Source organism: Corythoichthys intestinalis, chromosome 14 (assembly GCF_030265065.1).
Source record: "Corythoichthys intestinalis isolate RoL2023-P3 chromosome 14, ASM3026506v1, whole genome shotgun sequence".
NCBI lineage: Eukaryota > Metazoa > Chordata > Actinopteri > Syngnathiformes > Syngnathidae > Corythoichthys > Corythoichthys intestinalis.
In genome coordinates this window covers 14,417,906-14,437,708 of record NC_080408.1, presented here as the reverse complement: position 1 = coordinate 14,437,708, position 19,803 = coordinate 14,417,906, and the positions used below count along the sequence as shown (strand labels likewise).

The following is a 19,803-nucleotide window of genomic DNA, read 5'->3' as shown; positions in this document are numbered from 1 at the left end:
ACGCATCTAGTTCTTTAGATATGTTGCTAATGCTACTGTGTCTGTCATTTGCATCTAGTTCTACAATACATGACTTCTACCGTAGCATTATGTGGGCGTAGTTTTTCGGCTAGGCTACAGTCAGGTATTATTGGAGCCACCTAGCATTGCGTTTGCAAGGGCGTCCCCACTCCTGCTCTGCTCTCTCGTCTCCGTGAGTCAGTCTCTCTCAGACTTTTCTCGCGTCAACCAACATAGTAACGCAGAGTAACGCACGCCTTTCCCGCCTCAGTAACGTTAACGGCGTTGCCAAGATGAGAAAAGTAATTAATTAGATTACCCACTACTGAAAAAAATAACGCCGTTTGTAACGCCGTTATATTCTAACGCCGTTATCAACAACACTGTTCTTGGTGCAATGAAGCTTTGCAGCCAATTGGTTCAAAGCTTCATGGCGGTTCATTTGGTCTTATGACAGTCGTATGATGCCGCTGTCAAATCAAGTGTTACCGGTTAATATCTTTTAGTGTAAATATCCCATAATACAGTGAGGACAGCTGCCGCTTATAGTCCAGTGCGGTTTATCTATGAAAAATTGCCGTTTTCCTGCCAAATTTGGTTAATTACGGTAAATGTCCAATCCATTTACTCGACATTTGTTAATAATCGCCATCAATGGCAGCCAGTGAGTTATTGTAAATGTCCATGTAATACCCAAAGTTATTACAGTTACTATTTTTCCGGACGGTAAAAGTGAGATGTTATCTGAGTAAGGTATGCGTAAATGGCGGGCATCTATTTAATACATTCACTGCCAGTGATGAGAATTGCCCTCTAATTGATTTGAACTGGGATCGATGTCCATTTAAACTGTTCAAATTGATTACACGTCTATTACTGACAATGGCAGCTATAGTGAGTTAACAGAGGCGCTACTTTTTCAAGTGGATAAATAAATTGAAAACTACTTTTTCTTAATCTTAATGTCTGACTATTTTGAACAAATCTAATCTATGAACTGAAATAGTTTTAGTGACCGTCAAGGGCGTAGGTTTGCATAGGGACGGTAGGGACATAACACCACCAACTTTTAAGGATGCTCAAATTGTCCCCACCAACTTTTAAGCAACCTTATTTGCATTATATTATAAGTTCACTTATATCGGTAGTTCAGATTGTCTTCCCATAAATTATAAGGATCGAATTGACCCTACCTTATGTTCAGACTTACATTTACCCCGTTTCACTTGCTGAATGTGCTGGTTCATTTATTCCCCCCTTCAAACGCACGTTTGATGGGCTGATGACGAGAACCACCACATTCACACAATCCCGACAGAAATACATGTCGACATGCCGCGTCCTCCGCCCCCTTTGAAGAGGAGGGATATTAGAGTTTTTTTTTTCCGGCTAGCAGCAGCCACTTTACGTAATGTAAAAAGTAGGGCTGTCAAAATTATTGCGTTAACGGCGGTAATTAATTTTTAAAATTAATCACGTTAAAATATTTGACGCAATTAGCGCACATGCCCCGCTCAAACAGATTAAAATGACAGTACAGTGTAATGTCCGCTTGTTAATTGTTTTTTGGTGTTTGGCGCCCTCTGCTGGCGCTTGGGTGCGACTGATTTTATGGGTTAGTACCATGAGTGAGCATGGTGTAATTATTGACATCAACAATGGCGAGCTACTAGTTTATTTTTTGATTGAAAAGTAAAAAATAAAAAAAATTAATAAAACGAAAACATTTAGAGGGGTTTTAATATTAAATTTCTAAAACTCGTAATAACATTTATCTTTAAAGAACTACAAGTCTTTCTATTCATGGATGGCTTTAAGAGAATGTTAATAATGTTAATGCCATCTTGTTGATTTATTGTTATAATAAACAAATACAGTACTTATGTACTTTCCAATGTGCATTCCAACAATAATTTACAGAAAAATATGGCATATTTTATCGATGGTTTGAATTGAGATTAATTACGATTAATTAATTTTTAAACTGTAATTAACTCGATTAAAAAATTTTAATCGTTTGACAGCCCTAGTAAAAAGACGTCAATGTTGTGAAGGTGGGGAACACACCACTAATTTTGTAACTGAAAGTCCGACCTGCATCAGTTAGCATAACATTAAACTGTGTGAACTTGCTAAACTCTGTAAAACTCGAGTAGAAAACTCCCTAGAGACGTGTCTTCATGTACATTTTTTTACTTTTAACGTTAATTCAACTGTGCATTTTGTGCATTTATTCCCTAGTTAAAATGTATGTATTTTCTACATCATTAAAAAAATATTTTTATTTGCAGCCAATGCACATTTTTTTAAACACCCTCCCCAAAAAAGCAAAAACACAACCACTGTAAATTTCCTTTATATGAAGCAAGCAAAAAAAACAGCAAAAAAAAAAAGACTTTCTCCCATGAAAATAATTTTACTGTAACTTTCATTTCTACATAGGAACCATCTTTTTTTAAGAAATGTAACCAATCTGTTTGGTCTTATTAATGTCCCGTCCCCAGCAAAAAGTGTACATGCAGGCTATGCTGTTATAGCATCCCTACCAATGTTGAGACCAAACCTACGCCCTTGGTGACCGTCATAATAAAACCTAATTTTTTACCTAATTTAGTTTGGCATCTATTTGAGTGATTTCTTTCATTTTTCACACGTGGCTTATGCACAGAATATCGACTTTACAACTTTAATTTCTGAGTGTGAGTCTGAACTGCTGTATTTGCGGTTGCCAATTACTACCCGTTTTTGTCCCTTAATTAAGGGAGGCGTTGTTCGAGGATGGAATTAGTCACTTTGATTTAGCTAACAATATCTCTCACGCTTTCTGTTATGATATTGTGATAAATCTGCTCTTCGCAAAGAACTTTGACCACAAAGTTATACCCACCAGTTTGCATTTTTCTTCTGCTGCCTTCTGGTCCGTTTCAGCCTGCTCTGCCCGGTCCAGGGCATTTTCCTTGTCCAACTTCAGCATCTGCATCTTCTTCTTGATGGCCTCCATGGTGACGGGTCTTGGAGTTTCACGCTTCTGTTGAGGGGGGTAAAAATGGTTTGCGGATGGCGCAGAGAAGCGAGAACTAAAGAGAGGAAAGAGGAGGAGAGAAGAGCAGAGCTATAAAGAGGAGGAGGAGGATGCAAAATATGAAGGTCCGCTGGAGCTGCGTGTGATTTAAAGTGGAGACAACCTCGATCCCCCTTGTGACAACCCCGACATGTACACCCTTCCCCTCCTCCTTCTCCTTTACTCTACAACATATTCCGCAACCCTCTCTCCCTCCCTCCTTAATATAAACTTCTCAAACGCTTCTGGAGGAGCAACGTGGTGGAGATGTTTTGGCAGCACATATCCTTATTTGGACCACTGCTCAATTCACCCCCCCGCCCCCTCCTTTTTGGCGCATGTGTTCTGGCTTGGAAATGCAGAGATTGATTTTAATACCAGCGTTGGTTAGAAAAGACATATTTTTTATTCCGGGTGGAAAGAAAATGATCTGTGCCAGTGTGAAGAAAAGCTCCTGTCTTATTTCAAAGCATGGCGACTTCAAACATAAACGCAATGAAGCAAATTACTACTCTCCTGCGCTTTATTTAGATCAGTTTCCAGTGACTGAAAAGAACTGTTGATGTTGCAGGATTATATACAGCAACGAAATGTTTTGTCTATTTGAGGGAAGCATTTTTTTATTGTTTATACTTCAAAGTAGTTATTAATTGACTTAGCCACTAATGGTTCCGTGTCTGGATAGTGTGTGAAAATGGCATTTAACGAAACTAATTGCAATTACGAGCTGATTTTCCCTGATAGGAAAATACTGTAATTTTTGGACTATAAGCCTCTACTTTTTTCATTCACTTTGAATCCTGCGTCTTATAGTCCAGTGTGGCTTATTTATTGATTATTTGGGTTAATAGGTAACACTTTATTTGACAGTGGCATCATAAGATCGTCATAATTATGACATGACACTATGATGGACATTAATGAATGCTTATGACTAGAGATGTCCCGATCGATCGGGTCCGATCACGTCATCATAGTATCGGAATCGGCAAAAAAATATCGGACATGCCTTTTTTTAATATATGTATATTTTTTAAATAAATCGTTTTCTAATTGTATTTAACGTTACAGACATAATATGTTACACTCATCCAGAGTCTTTAGTTTAGGCTTAAGGTAGGGTTATCAAATTTATCCCGTTAACGGCGGTAATTAATTATTTTTTAAATTTATCACGTTAAAATATTTAACGCAATTATTGCATGCGCTGCACAGCCCACTCACGCATTGTCGCCTTCAATCTGTAATTGCGCGGTTTTACCTATATATAGAGCTAAAAGGCAGCGTAAAATAAGTAGAGTGAATTTTGGCAGCCTTAAGAGCCTTTTTTTAATTGGCTAAAGCCTTTCAATCCTTCTCCTTACGATTAGAAACAGCGTGGGAAGCAATGTGGGGAAGAAAGGTAGTAATTGATCTTTTTCTTAACACCCTGTTATTTCCCAACGCAGAGAAGACATATCAATTGGTACCACTACGCACAGTCATGGCTGCACTTCCCATCATGCATTTGGGCAGAACAGATGGCTACAGTATCATTTACTGAAAGCTCAACAAATACACTAGATGGCAATATTTAGTCACAATATACAAAGTCACATTTATCCTTTAAGAATTACAAGTCTTTCTATCCGTGGATCCCTCTCACGGAAAGAATGTTAATAATGTAAATGCCATCTTGAGGATGTATTGTCATAATAAACAAATACAGTACTTAAGTTCTGTATGTTGAATGTATATATTCGTCCGAGTTTTATTCATTTTTTTCTTAATGCATTGCCAAAATGTATATGATCGGGAAAAATTATCGGGAATGATTGGAATTGAATCGGGAGCAAAAAAAAAAAGCAATCGGATCGGGAAATATCGGAATCGGTAGATACTCAAACTAAAACGATCGGGAGCAAAAAAACATGATCGGAACAACCCTACTTATGACAGATGTCATTAAGTGTCATCTGGCAAATTATGTCACTAACTCCATTTTTGTCCAGCTCGTATCTTTTACATCCATTCAAAAGTAAGATTATTTGCCAGATAACACAAAATTACATCTGTTGCAAGTTGAGCTGTCAAACGATTGAAAATGTAGATAAATTTAAAATTTTTAATCGAGTTAATCACAGTTTAAAAATGAATTAATCGTAATTAATCTCAATTCAAACCATCTATGAAATATGCCATATTTTTCTGTAAATTATTGTTGGAATGGAAAGATAAGACACAAGAAGGATATATACATTCAACATACTGTACTTAAGTACTGTATATGTTTATTATAACAATAAATCAACAAGATGGCATTAACATTATTAACATTCTGTTAAAGCGATCCATGGATAGAAATACTTGTAGTTCTTAAAAGATAAATGTTAGTACAAGTTATAGAAATTTTATATTAAAACCCCTCAATGTTTTCGTTTTAATAAAGTTTGTAAAATTTTCATTCAAAAAGATAAACTAATAGCTCGCCATTGTTGATGTCAATAATAATTATGGTGTTAAAACCCATAAAATCAGTCGCACCCAAGCACCAGCAAAGGGTGAGAAATCACCAAAAAACACAAGTAACAAGTGGAAATGTGGAAATTCAAAAGGATTGGATGTCTATCGCTGTCAATGACATTAAAGGTAGCCAGAATTCAACCATTAAAAAAATGGGAAAACCGTAAAATATAGTGACATTCCACGTCCCAGGAGTTAGCTTCTGTAGCTGGGGGTTGGACCGCCAATGCGCCCAACTCCCTACGCACCCTACCATTTTGGCCCCTCCCACAGGTAGTGAGCCCATGGGAAGGGGACCCACATTTCCTTTTTGGGCTGTGCCGGCCGGTTGAGAAGCTCGGTCATCCGGTATATCGGTATAGTGATTAGGTGACTGTTAATTTTACTAGAGTTGTCCGATAATTACATTTTAACCAATATCCTGATATTGTCCAACTTCAAAAATCCGATACCAATTTGCACGGTCATGGACTTATTATTATTTTTTCGATCATTTATTGTTCATTTAATTTTTGGACCATGAATTCAAAGGATCAGCTCACATACCAAATCCCAAAAATCTTAGTTCGGAGACATCTAATGGTCAATAAGCATATTTGCTAAGCTAAGGTGTGACCAGCCCTTGTACAAAGGCAGAAGGGTTCTACATTTACTTTGAAGGCAACATGCATATTGGCCCAGAACCGATATTATCCGATATCAATTTAAAATGCCTTTATCGGCCAATATTATCGGCTACCCAGTAATATCGGAGAACTCTAAATTTTACAGTAATTTTTTTCTGGGTGATTTTTTTTCGAAACCCGGCAGCTATTTGATGGGCTTAACGTTTGCCTATTTAGTGATCACTTGTCTTTGATAAAAAGAGGCAAGCAGGCGTTTATTTGATGCCAAGGGCTTTGCAGGATGTTTTTTGTGAAATGTTGGGAATTGTCCTACTTCTCGTGTATTATTGTACAATGGGGTGGAACAGAAACTGTGACTAATTCTTATTGCAAGCAGGAAGTTAGCATGAGTTTGTGTGTGTAACATTAGATTGCCAGTGTTCCTTGTGTGTTTTCTTTCAGCTCAAATGTGCAAGCTGCACCCCTTGCTAAATATAAAGCTACAAAAAGAGTAGTCCGTGACCCTATAAGAGATATATCTCAATATCAACTTGCATAGCCCATGTCGTCGCCTGTGAGACTCAATTCCAACAATTTCCTTTCTGACGCCACACAAACATTAGGTTTCAAACATCATGCCAAGCCACAGTTTGGTTCGTGGCAAACTCGGCTTTTTGTTTGTTGTTTGTTTTTTGGGGTGGGGGTGTGACTGTTATTTGAAGACTGGCAAAAACCTATTCCAAATGTGGGGTGTTGTAACAATAAGCAGGGATAATGCAGTGTCCACAATCCAAAGTTTATATGTCTTATGGTTGTGTTCTACAAAGGTTAGCATGTTCTTACACTTGCATGACATACTTTTTAATTTCATTGTTAATAATAGTCAATTTTTGCAGATTTCCACACTTTTATGCCAATTAAAGTGTTAAAATGTTGAGTGAAAACTCTAATCAGACATTTAATAAAGGTTCTATGATGGAGACTGTTTAACAGGTCTTTAGGTTTTCATTGCAAATCCTTCAAATAATTATCTAACTAGCTGCCATTAACGACACTAAACATCCAATCAATTTTGAATAGGAGAGCTAGCAGTCATTATTCGTTGCATTAATGGCACTTAAAAATGAACATTCACTGCCAGCCTTGTGCGTTGCAATTTCAAACAAACATTATGGTGACCGATTGACATATCTAACCTGTTTTATGTTGATTAGTTAAAATTAGGGCTGTCAAAATTATCGCGTTAACGGGCGGTAATTATTTTTTAAAATTAATCACGTTAAAATATTTGACGCAATTAACGGACATGCCCCGCTCAGATTAAAATGACAGCAGTGTAATGTCCGCTTGTTACTTGTTACCTGTTTTTTTGTTTTTTGGCGCCCTCTGCTGGCGCTTGGGTCCAAATGATTTTATGGGTTTGGGGAGTGAGCATGGTGTAATGACATCATCAATGGCGAGCTACTAGTTTATTTTTTGATTAAAATTTTTACAAATTTAAAAAAAAAAGAAAACATTAAGAGGGGTTTTAATATAAAATTTCCACAACTTGTACTAACATTTATCTTTTAAGAACTACAAGTTTTTCTATCCATGGATTGCTTTAAGAGAATGTTAATAACGTTAATGGCATCTTGTTGATTTATTGTTATAATAAACAAATACAGTACTTATGTACCATATGTTGAATGTATATATCCGTCTTGTGTCTTATCTTTTCATTCCAACAATAATTTACAGAAAAATATGGCATATTTTATAGATGGTTTGAATTGCGATTAATTACGATTAATTAATTTTTAAGCTGTAATCAACTTGTTTAAAATTTTTAATCGTTTGACAGCCCTAGTTAAAATGTAATGCAGGAAAGAGCGTAGATTTGCATAGGGACGGTAGGGACATAACACTGGCAACTTTTCAGGATGCTCAAATTGTCGCCACCAACTTTTAAGCAACCTTATTTGCATTATATATTGAGTTCAATTATATAAGTCATTAGAAGGTCTTCCCATATGTTGTAACGATAGAATTGACTAAGTGAATTATTTTCATGATGTCCAGACCTAGATGTACCCCTTTTCACTTCCTGAATGTGCCAGTATTCAGAAAAATTTTGCACCCCATCAGAAATTGCAACTTTGCAGTTCTGTGCATGCGTGTAATGTTAAAAATGGCCACGAATGCAGCGGTTCCAAAGTAAACACTACCAACTTTCTTTAAAGAAAGGAATATTTAATTACCTTTGATCATGGACAGACATGTAGAAAAGTTCTCCTCAGACACATCCTGCCTTGTTAGCTGCAAACAACAACTGCACGCCGCTCTGTCACTGTTAACGTCTTTGCCGTGTCGTTAAGCATGAATTTACGCCATATTGGTGTTGCACATGAATGTTTATGGTGTAACTTGTTTATTTAGCACCTTTTGATAAGATTGAGAGTCCAACTGAATGTAATAGAGGGCTTATTTACTGCTACAACAGCCTCGGTTGCAAATTCTGTTGAGGGCCCAAAACGTGCGTGACTGGCTGATGATTTGCATTTATTAAAAATGCAATTATTTATATTCTACATTTTATTTTCAAATATTTTTATTTGCAGCCTATGTATCGGGTACACGCAGGTCCGTTGTGGAGCGTGGAAACCTCCCTGCCGTTTCCTTCATGTAGGTGCACTGGCGGCTGTGCCGTCGGCTCAAGCTTTATGGCACAGCGGTTAACGTACCTACCTGCCGAGTGCAAGCATCGTGTGTGCGTGGATTTGCGTCCCAGCCTAGTCCGAGGTTGGCGCGGAACGCGAGGCACCGCTGACACACCGGTTACAATGGTGCCGTGACCCGGATCGGCAGCGAAGGTTTCGAGGGGTGAGGTTTGCGTCCCAGCCTAGTCAGAGGTGGGAGCGGAACGCGGGGCGGCGCTGACACACCGGTTTCACCTATACAGACATTTCTTCGGCTAATGATTCATTAATCATAATAGAGGTGAAGAGTTTTCATTTTTTTGTCGAGTTTGGCTGTGCTGCCACTTTTGTTATGTACTTCCTTAATCTAAGTACGTGTAAGGCCGAGACTTGCATGGAACAACACTTCTTTATTCAGTGTGCTTCTCACCATATATGTCACCGAAACATCACAGAGATTCCTTTTATACTGAAATACCATACCCACAGGAAGTGCACACTATGGCATCAGCATTGTGACATAAATATGTCACATGTATTTTTTGTTTTTTGTTTTTTTTTTGGGCATTTTAATGATTTTTTGTTATAACCTGTTTTTTGTAACTTTTTTTTTTAGTTCTATTTATTTATTTTGACAAATATTGAGTGGTCTAAAGACAAATGTTTATTTTTTGCATTCCTGGATAGTTAAGACATTATAAACACATTTGTATTTATTGTTTATGTTAATATCATTTAAGTTATGTTCAAATATTGAAACGTAAATTTGTTAATAAAATCCAGACATTTATTCTGGAAGTTTTCAAAATGTTTCTTTCGTAGTTTTTGAAAACAAAGGTCAGAATCGAATGGTGTATCACCTGAACCAATACACATGAAAGTTAGTATAAGTCAATAGAGATTTACAGTATTTAGCATTGATCTTTTAGCCTATCAATTAATTAGGTTCATATTTGTGAGAAATAAAGCCTTGACCCCCGTTCACCGACGCTGTTTGGTCAGCAAAAGTGTACACACAGACCAAACCTACGCCCTTGAATGCAGGGCTTTTGTTGTTGTTGTTGTTGTTTTTGTTTTGTAACTTACACCAAGCAGAACTGGGTGACAACTGGGGTGTAATGTCCAGTGATTTTTAAAGCATTTGGCTGAAACCGAGCAGCTAAAATTGACAACCTGGCGCACAACTATCTCCGGGCTCCCACATTGCCAAAAGCAATGTGACAATTGGCTGCACAGTTGACAAAAAAGCGTAATTTTCGGACTATAAGCCGCTACTTGTTTCCTTCATTTTGAATCCTGTGGCTTTTAGTCCAGTGCGGCTTATTTGTTGATTGGGGGGGGGGGGGGGGGTTTAATAGGCAACACATGCCTCCTAGCATGCATTGCAGCACTATAGATGTAAATAACAATCAAAATGCATGTTCTTTGCTAATTATTTATTCACTTACTGTTCCAGTTGTTTCATTAATTGCTTGTTATGGTATTTGGTAACACTTTATTTGAGAGCAGCGTCATAAGACTGTCATAAGACCGTCATAATTATGACATGACACTATCATGGGCATTACTGAATGCTTATGACAGATGTCATTAAGTGTCATCTGGCAAATTATGTTACTAACGCCATTTATGTCCAGCTCGGATCTTTTACATCTATTCAAAAGTGAGATCATTTGCCGAATAACACTAAATGACATCTGTTATAAGCATTCATTAATGCCCATGACAGTGTCATGTCATGTCATAATGACAGTCTCATGGCGCCACTGTCAAAGTGTTACCAAATAACATAACTAGCAATAATGGAACAACTGGAAGAATAACTGAATAAATAATTAGCACAGAACATGAATTTTGATTATTTACATCTGTTGCGCTGCAATGCATGCTAAGAGGCATGTTGGACAACAAAAATGTTGACAGCAGGTTGCAGAAGAGATTGACTGTCTCCCCTAAGGGAGCAGTGATGGCCAAATGAAGCTTCTAGAAGCAATGAAGCTTAGCAGCCAATTGGTTCAAAGCTTCATGGTGGTTCATTTGGTCTTCTGACCGTCGTATGATGCCGTAATCTAATGAAGTGTTACCGGTTAATATTTTATGGTGTAAATATCCCATAATACAGTGAGGACAGCTGCGGCCTATAGTCCGGTGCGACTATCTATGAACAAATGCCGTTTTTGTGTCACATTTGAGGGGTTGCGGCTTATAGTCAGGTGCGACTTATAGTGCGAAAATTACGGTAAGTATTTTATACTTAAGGCAATGAATGTAATAAGCTCATGTTATAAATGCAGACATGAATACCTTGCACAGATTAACAACTATAAGGAAAATAATATGGACCTTATGTGAGGGGAAAAAAAATATTTTGTATTGTCTGCATGTTTGACTCTGCAACTATGTGCGTGTGTGAACATTAGTTTTGAGTTTGGCTTTCAGGCATTTGAGACGACAACATTGCCTGAGGACGTTCTCCAAACTAAGCATGAAGTCATAAATATCAGTGGCACAAGCTCACTTTCTCAAACATGAACTCACTTCATGAGCTAAGTGCCTTATTTGGTCGCTCAAGATACTGTCAGCACACACACGAACACACTTACAAACATACCCTGAGGTAAGAAATGATCGTTGCAATTCTTATCTTCACGTTGTCTATTGTTTATCAATGCAAGAAGAGGAAGAAGCCTTTGGAACAATGAAAGAGAGTCAGGGAGAGAGAAATCAGATGTTGAGTGTAAGAAATAGGAACCCTCCCACAGGCAAGCTTGACTGAACTTCTCTTCTCCTTATATGGTCAAAAACTCCCCCAAAAGCCACAGGATCGTCTTGGGAGCGTATGGTCGGAGAGTCTTGCTAAGTTTAAACTAGTGGAGAGCCAGTATTCAGAAGAAAATACAAATGTCTATAAATATGTTTTATGTTTCGTTAGGAAATAATTATAATAAAAAAATGAAGCAACAGCACCGTGCCACCTGTGCACTGAGTCAACAAACACGTCATCGACCCTCAGCTCATCTGTACAAACATGTCTGCAAATTATACAGTGTCAACCACTGATGCTAGACATGAGCAACGCAGAGAGAAAAAGCTTCAGAACACAAAACGGTATTATTATCTGGCTTTAATACAACAGTTTTTAGGAAAGTAGATAAATTCTCCATTGAACCTTTGTAGTGGAAGAGTATTTTTGATAATATAAAAAATATTTAACGCCACAAAGACCACATACATGAATATCGCATAATGGGTCATGTCAGCCACAATATTAATATTGGTATACAAGTGTGGCATGAACCAAAACATGATGTCCAAGTCTCGATAATTATTCGTCTTCTGACCCGCTTATTGTTTTATCATTTGTCATTATTTTATATACCGTATTGGCCTGAATATAAGACGGTGTTTTTTGCATTGAAGTAAGATTGAAAGAGAGGGGGTCGTCTTATATTCGCAGTCTAGACATTATACTCATTCACGACGCTAGATGGCGCCAGATATCATTTAAGCGATGTTCTGTCATGACAGATCTCAGCTACTCAAGTTTAACCAGTTTGAATTAATTTATTGCAATGTTTTTCCTTATTCAGATTTATTTCAAGACTACAGTTACAGTTAGACTTCACTTTGATGGTTAATGCAGTTATTGCAATTATCACAATAGAATGGTTTATTTACATTTCAAAAACCAGAAGTCAGTCATTTACGAATGTGATTGCACTTTAGTTTACATATTTAAATGTTCAGATATTAAGATTTGAATGAGGCAAAATAACATGATAACATGCTTTTTCTCTCAAATATATTGTTATAATCATTTGTTTGGGATGTACTGTAATTATTTTCTATATAAAAATTAATTTGGTGTTCAAAAAGTCGTTTTTCAAACTTGAGTCTTGAAAAAGAGGGGTCGTCTTATAATCAGGGCCGTCTTATATTTGGGCCAATACGTATATAAAAAAACAACTATATATATATATATATATATATATATATATATATATATATATTAGGGCTGTCAAATGATTACATTTTCTAATCGAGTTAATTACAGCTTAAAAATTAATCGTAATTAATCGCAATTCAAAATATGCCATATTTTTATGTAAATCATTGTTGGAATGGAAAGATAAGACACACGACGGATATATACATACAACATACTGTACATCAGTACTGTATTTGTTTATTGTAACAATAAATCTACAAATGGCATTATTAACATTCTTTCTGTTAAAGTGATCCACGGATAGAAAGACTTGTAGCTCTTAAACGATAAATGTTATAGTTACAAGTTATAGTAATTTTATATTAAAACCGCTCTTCATGTTTTCGTTTTAATAAAATTTGTAAAATTTTCAGTCAAAAGTAGAGTTAATATAATAATAATAAGAATAAAAATAACAATAATAAAAATAGAGTGAAAAGTTTTACGTGTATTAAAAAGGAAGAAGTCTGATTATTAAGGCGTCGTTCACTAGCTGTCTAGCTTTGGAAAAAGTACACGCTTCGGAGTGAGGACAGCATAGACAGATTTAAATGACAGTGGAGTGAAATGCCCACTACAGTCCTTATGTACTGTATGTTGAATGTATATATCCATCTTGTGTCTTATCTTTCCATTCCAACAATGTATTTTACAGAATATATATATAATTTACAGAAAAATATAGCATATTTTATAGATGGTTTGAATTGCGATTAATTGCGATTAATGAATTTTTAAGCTGTAATTAACTCGATTAAAAATTTTAATCGTTTGACAGCCCGAATGTATATATATATATGTTTTTTTTTTTTTTTTATGAATAAATAGACAAGTTTCCGAGGTACTTCCGCTTTACTTCCGCATGTCTGCTAGCAACTTCGGTTTTAGAATTTCTCCATCTAAAACAACAGCGGAGATGGAGTAACATTACTCATCAAAATCCCTTAAAAAAGACAATTTGGAAATACCGCATCCATCTGCCATCGTCACGACAATGGAGGACAACATGTTCATGAAGGCAGATGTGGAACCAAGCTCGTGCCACAACAAAGACCGGGTGTTTTTGTAGCCATGTTACCGCTGTGTTATGGAAATTATGTTCTTCCTATCCCTGCATTTTCATGTGTCCTGTGCTCAAAAAATACTAAAGCTAAAACAACAGAATGATTAGTTCAGTGTGAATTGATATGCTATTATACTATAAAACATCAATGCCATTTCTTTGGTTTGTTTACATATAAAAAGCCAGTATAAGTTTATGTGAATACCACTGGGAGCATACCACGAGCCATAACATCCGCTAGGCAGAGGCCGAGCCATGCTGTATTTGTCTACGGAGTTACTGGAAATTCAGCATGCGTCCGCATCATAAAACCAGAACAGAGTGAAACTACATAACCATAAAGTTTTATATCAAGAAAAGTGTCTCATTTGTATAAAACAGTACAGCTTCCCAAATAACAATCACCCGAACAGGACTTCTTTATGAAGAGCACAAGAGTTTACCCCCGAAATTTGCGATGCAATTCAAATTGGATCTCAACTTATTTTGGCCCTCAGCCCTTCAGTCAGGGATTCCCTGATAGAGAATATCAAGTTATATTTGGCTCAGGCCCTGCAACTATCTAGTTGTGGCCTGACAATGTTAATAGTCCATCTTGGCAGTGACACATGTCTTTTGAAGAGGCCCTCTCTTCCCACAGGAAAGCCCGTGCTGAAAGGTTCCTCGCGCCAAAAGGTGCTGGATGGCGTTCCTGCCTTTGCATCGGATTGCAAGTTATTTCAGACATTATATACTATCCTCTTGACTACTATGCTATCGGCAAACGCAAAAGACGCCTTCATTATGTCCACCAAACATACAACTTGTATGATTTAATGAATTCCATTTAAAAAGATAATTCTGTTTGCAGTGTTGTTTTTGGCAGCCCTTTTAATTTTCGTCTTAGTTTTAGTGTTTTGAATGAAAATACTTATTAGTCTTAGTCATATTCTAGTCATTTCAAAATATGTTCGTCTTCGTCTAGTTTTAGTCAACGAAAACTAAAATTTTGTGTAGTTTTAGCCGATAACTCTCAAAATGTTTTCGTCAATAAACGTCAAAGGTTTTAGTCCATGAATAAATACAGTGTATCACAAAAGTGAGTACACTCCTTGCATTTCTCCAGATGTTTAAGTATATCTTTTCATGGGAAAACACTGACAGAATGACACTTTGACACAATGAAAAGTAGTGTGTGCAGCTTATATAATAGACTTAATTTATTTTCCCCTCAAAATAACTGAAAATATAGCCATTAATATCTAAAACCCTGGCAACAAAAGTGAGTAGACCCCTATGAAAAAAATACTCATCCCTAAATGTCCAAATTGAGTACTGCTTATCATTTTCCCTCCAAAATGTCATGTGACTCGTTAACTCATTCACTCCCATCCATTTTCACCGGAGCAAGGCCCTTCGCTCCCGGCAGTTTTACTGGATTTTGACTGATTTTTCAAAGCCCACAGAAAATTCTTTTCTATTGCTATATAAACCTGGAGACCAGGGCCAGAATGTTCCGCTATACAGTGCTATTCCGAAAATATGACGGCAACTGTCAAAACGCTATGTAAAAAAAAAAATAAAAAAAAAATACAAAGGTGCCACACATGCATTTCATCTCCATCCATCCATCCATCCATCCATTATCTTCCGCTTGTTCCGGGGTCGGGTCGCGGGGGCAGCAGCTTTAACAGGGAAGCCCAGACTTCCCTCTCCCCAGCCACTTCAACCAGCTCCTCCGGCGGGATCCCAAGGCGTTCCCAGGCCAGCCGAGAGACATAGTCTCTCCAGCGTGTCCTGGGTCGTCCCCGGGGCCTCCCGCCGGTGGGACATGCCCGGAACACCTCTCCAGGGAGGCGTCCGGGAGGCATCCGAACCAGATGCCCGAGCCACCTCAGCTGGCTCCTCTCTACGCGGAGGAGTAGCGGCTCGACGCCGAGTCCCTCCCGGATGACCGAGCTTCTCACCCTATCTCTAAGGGAGAGCCCGGACACCCTGCGGAGGAAACTCATTTCGGCCGCTTGTATCCGGGATCTTGTTCTTTTGGTCACGACCCAAAGCTCGTGACCATAGGTGAGGGTAGGAACGTAGATCGACTGGTAAATCGAGAGCTTTGCCTTTCGGCTCAGCTCCTTCTTCACCACTACGGACCGGTGCAGCGTCCGCATTACTGCAGACGCCGCACCGATTCGCCTGTCGATCTCCCGCTCCCTCCTACCGTCACTCGTGAACAAGACCCCAAGATACTTGAACTCCTCCACTTGGGGCAGGATCTCATCCCCGACCCGGAGAGGGCACTCCACCCTTTTCCGACTGAGGACCATGGTCTCGGATTTGGAGGTGCTGATCTTCATCCCAACCGCTTCACACTCAGCTGCGAACCGCTCCAGTGAGAGTTGGAGGTCACGGCTTGATGAAGCCAACAGCACTAAATCATCTGCAAAAAGCAGAGATTCAATGCTGAGGTCACCAAACCGGACCCCCTCAACGCTTCGGCTGCGCCTAGAAATTCTGTCCATAAAAGTTATGAACAAAATCGGTGACAAAGGGCAGCCTTGGCGGAGTCCAACCCTCACTGGGAACGAATTCGACTTACTGCCGGCAATGCGGACCAGACTCTGACACCGGTCGTACAGGGACCGAACAGCCCTTACCAAGGGGCTCGGTACCCCGTACTCCCGGAGCACCCTCCACAGGATTCCCCTAGGCACACGGTCGAACGCCTTCTCCAAATCCACAAAACACATGTAGACTGGTTGGGCGAACTCCCATGCACCCTCGAGGACCCTGCTGAGGGTGTAGAGCTGGTCCACTGTTCCACGGCCGGGACGAAAACCACACTGCTCCTCCTGAATCCGAGATTCGACTTCCCGACGGACCCTCCTCTCCAGCACCCCTGAATAGACTTTACCGGGGAGGCTGAGGAGTGTGATTCCTCTATAATTGGAACACACCCTCCGGTCCCCCTTTTTAAAAAGGGGGACCACCACCCCGGTCTGCCAATCCAGAGGCACTGTCCCCGATGTCCACGCGATGTTGTAGAGGCGTGTCAGCCATGACAGCCCTACAACATCCAGAGCCTTTAGGAACTCCGGGCGGATCTCATCCACCCCCGGGGCCTTGCCACCGAGGAGCTTACCAACCGCCTCAGTGACTTCAACCCCAGAGATCGAAGAGCCCACCTCAGAGTCCCCAGACTCTGCTTCCTCAAAGGAAGGCGTGTCGGTGGAATTGAGGAGGGCTTCGAAGTATTCTCTCCACCGACTCACGACGTCCCGAGTCGAGGTCAGCAGTACACCATCTTCACTATACACAGTGTTAATAGTGCACTGCTTTCCTCTCCTCAGACGCCGGATGGTGGACCAGAAGTTCCTCGAAGCCATCCGGAAGTCGTTTTCCATGGCCTCACCGAACTCCTCCCATGTCCGAGTTTTTGCCTCGGCGACTGCCGAGGCCGCAGTCCGCTTGGCCAACCGGTACCTGTCAGCTGCCTCCGGAGTCCCACAGGCCAAAAAGGCCCGATAGGCCTCCTTCTTCAGCTTGACGGCATCCCTTACCGCTGGTGTCCACCAGCGGGTTCGGGGATTGCCGCCTCGACAGGCACCAACCACCTTACGGCCACAGCTCTGATCGGCCGCCTCAACAATGGAGGTGCGGAACATGGCCCACTCGGACTCAATGTCCCCCACCTCCCCCGGGACAAGGGAGAAGTTCTGCCGGAGGTGGGTGTTGAAACTCTTTCTGACAGGGGATTCTGCCAGACGTTCCCAGCAGACCCTCACAATACGTTTGGGCCTGCCAGGTCTGGCCAGCATCTTCCCCCGCCATCGGAGCCAACACACCACCAGGTGGTGATCGGTTGACAGCTCCGCCCCTCTCTTCACCCGAGTGTCCAAAACATGCGGCCGCAAGTCCGATGACACGATTACGAAGTCGATCATCGAACTGCGGCCTAGGGTGTCCTGGTGCCAAGTGCACATATGGACACCCCTATGTTTGAACATGGTGTTCGTTATAGACAAACCGTGACGAGCACAGAAGTCCAATAACATAACACCACTCGGGTTCTGATCGGGGGGGCCGTTCCTCCCAATCACGCCCCTCCAGGTCTCACTGTCATTGCCCACGTGAGCGTTGAAGTCCCCCAGTAGAACGAGGGAGTCCCCAGAGGGGGCGCTCTCTAGCACACCCTCCAAGGACTCCAAAAAGGGTGGGTATTCTGAGCTGCTGTTCGGTGCATAAGCACAAACAACAGTTAGAACCCGTCCCCCCACCCGAAGGCGGAGGGAGGCTACCCTCTCGTCTACCGGGGTAAACCCCAACGTACAGGCGCCAAGCCGGGGGGCAATAAGTATGCCCACACCTGCCCGGCGCCTCTCACCATGGGCAACTCCAGAGTGGAAGAGAGTCCAACCCCTCTCGAGAGGATTGGTACCAGAACCCAAGCTGTGTGTGGAGGAGAGTCCGACTATATCTAGTCGGAACTTCTCTGCCTCACACACCAGCTCAGGCTCCTTCCCTGCCAGAGAGGTGACATTCCATGTCCCAAGAGTTAGCTTCAGCAGCTGGGGGTCGGACCGCCAAGGCCCCCGCCTTTGGCTGCCGCCCAACTCCCTACGCACCCGACCCCTTTGGCCCCTCCCACAGGTGGTGAGCCCATGGGATTTCATCTCCAAGAAGAAAATCTACCAACATCAGATTTACATACACAAGTGTTAACAAGAAGCATAGTAAAGTGCTTGTGTAGTGTAATCCGTTTCCACTGATATTTATTTTATCCCACGGACAGCATGGAGGTTTACCCAGCTGCTGCAGTTATCAGAGTCTGACAATGACGAGTCATGTCAATGTGCGAATGCATGCAGCAAGCAAAACGCCTGGGCTCATTTATCCGTTCAATTGGCTGACATATAGACATGTGATCACCAGAGATAGTTAGCTCTGATTGGTTCAAATGTGCATCTTTTCTGAAACAGCCAAAAAAAAAAAAAGGGCAATGCAACAGAAAATGGATCAAATCTTTAAGAGCAAGAAAGAGTTAAGGTGGCTTATTTATCATATTTAGTTTTTTTTTTTTTTGCTCTGATGGGGAGGTTCAGAACATCATAGCTGTCAATGTGCACTTTGGACATACTGTATATTTCTTCATTTATGTTAGGCTACTTATTCATATCCTTATGATTTAAAAAAGTCAGTGTCTGCGCAATCTTCAAAATATATTCAATTTCACTCTGCATAATATGTCATTTGTAGTTATTTTTCTGAATGTATGTTACTTATATCTTTATTATTAAAAAGCACAACAAAAAATGTTTAAATTATCTTATTTTAATATACATCCTATGTCCTTAAGTAGTTAAAATTTAGATTTGGCGTTTAGTATGTGAGGAAATGAGGAAAAATCAAAATTAGGAGATGGAGGTTGGGGTTATAGCTGTTTTTGTTAACTTTTATTTTGCAAATCTTTGAAAAAATACAATTTTGAATGAAAATCAGTTTTTGTATGTGTTATAGAAATAACTGACCAAAACAATTTTCTTTGCATTTCAGTAGTTTTGACCCCCCCCCCCCCCCCCCCCCCCAAAAAAAAAAAAAAAAATTCTGGCTCCGTGGCGACCTTCACGCCAGGGAGTTCCGGCAAGAAACTCTAACCACTTTCACCCCTGCATGGAACTCACCAAAAGAAAGATTGGACTCTCGTCTTTCAGCAGAAAAAAAAGTTCATATCTTTTTCCATTCTTTAGAAATCAGCATTAGAAAATAGCTTAGTTTGAGCAATTTTCCAATATCTGATGGAAAAAACAGAGAAATTGTGAAAGCATACATTTCAAACATACGTAACTTTGACTTTAACACAGCTACCGTATTTATCACTTATGTGACATACCAAACATCTGAATCATGTTTTTGTTCTACAAAATAACAAC

General features: G+C 40.0%; 1 protein-coding gene across 2 annotated transcripts in view; it reads right to left on the bottom strand.

Moving 5' to 3' along the window:
• Positions 1-3,180, bottom strand: part of LOC130929824 (tropomyosin alpha-3 chain-like) — a 31,266-nt gene extending 28,086 nt beyond the window's left edge. The window contains exon 1 of one of the 2 annotated variants that reach the window (XM_057857366.1): positions 2,888-3,180. In XM_057857366.1, coding sequence (XP_057713349.1) covers positions 2,888-3,001 — 114 coding nt within the window. In that variant the 5' untranslated portion in view covers positions 3,002-3,180. The remainder of the gene's footprint in view (positions 1-2,887) is intronic. The other variant, XM_057857365.1, reaches the window with a different exon arrangement.
• Positions 3,181-19,803: the final 16,623 nt, after the last annotated feature.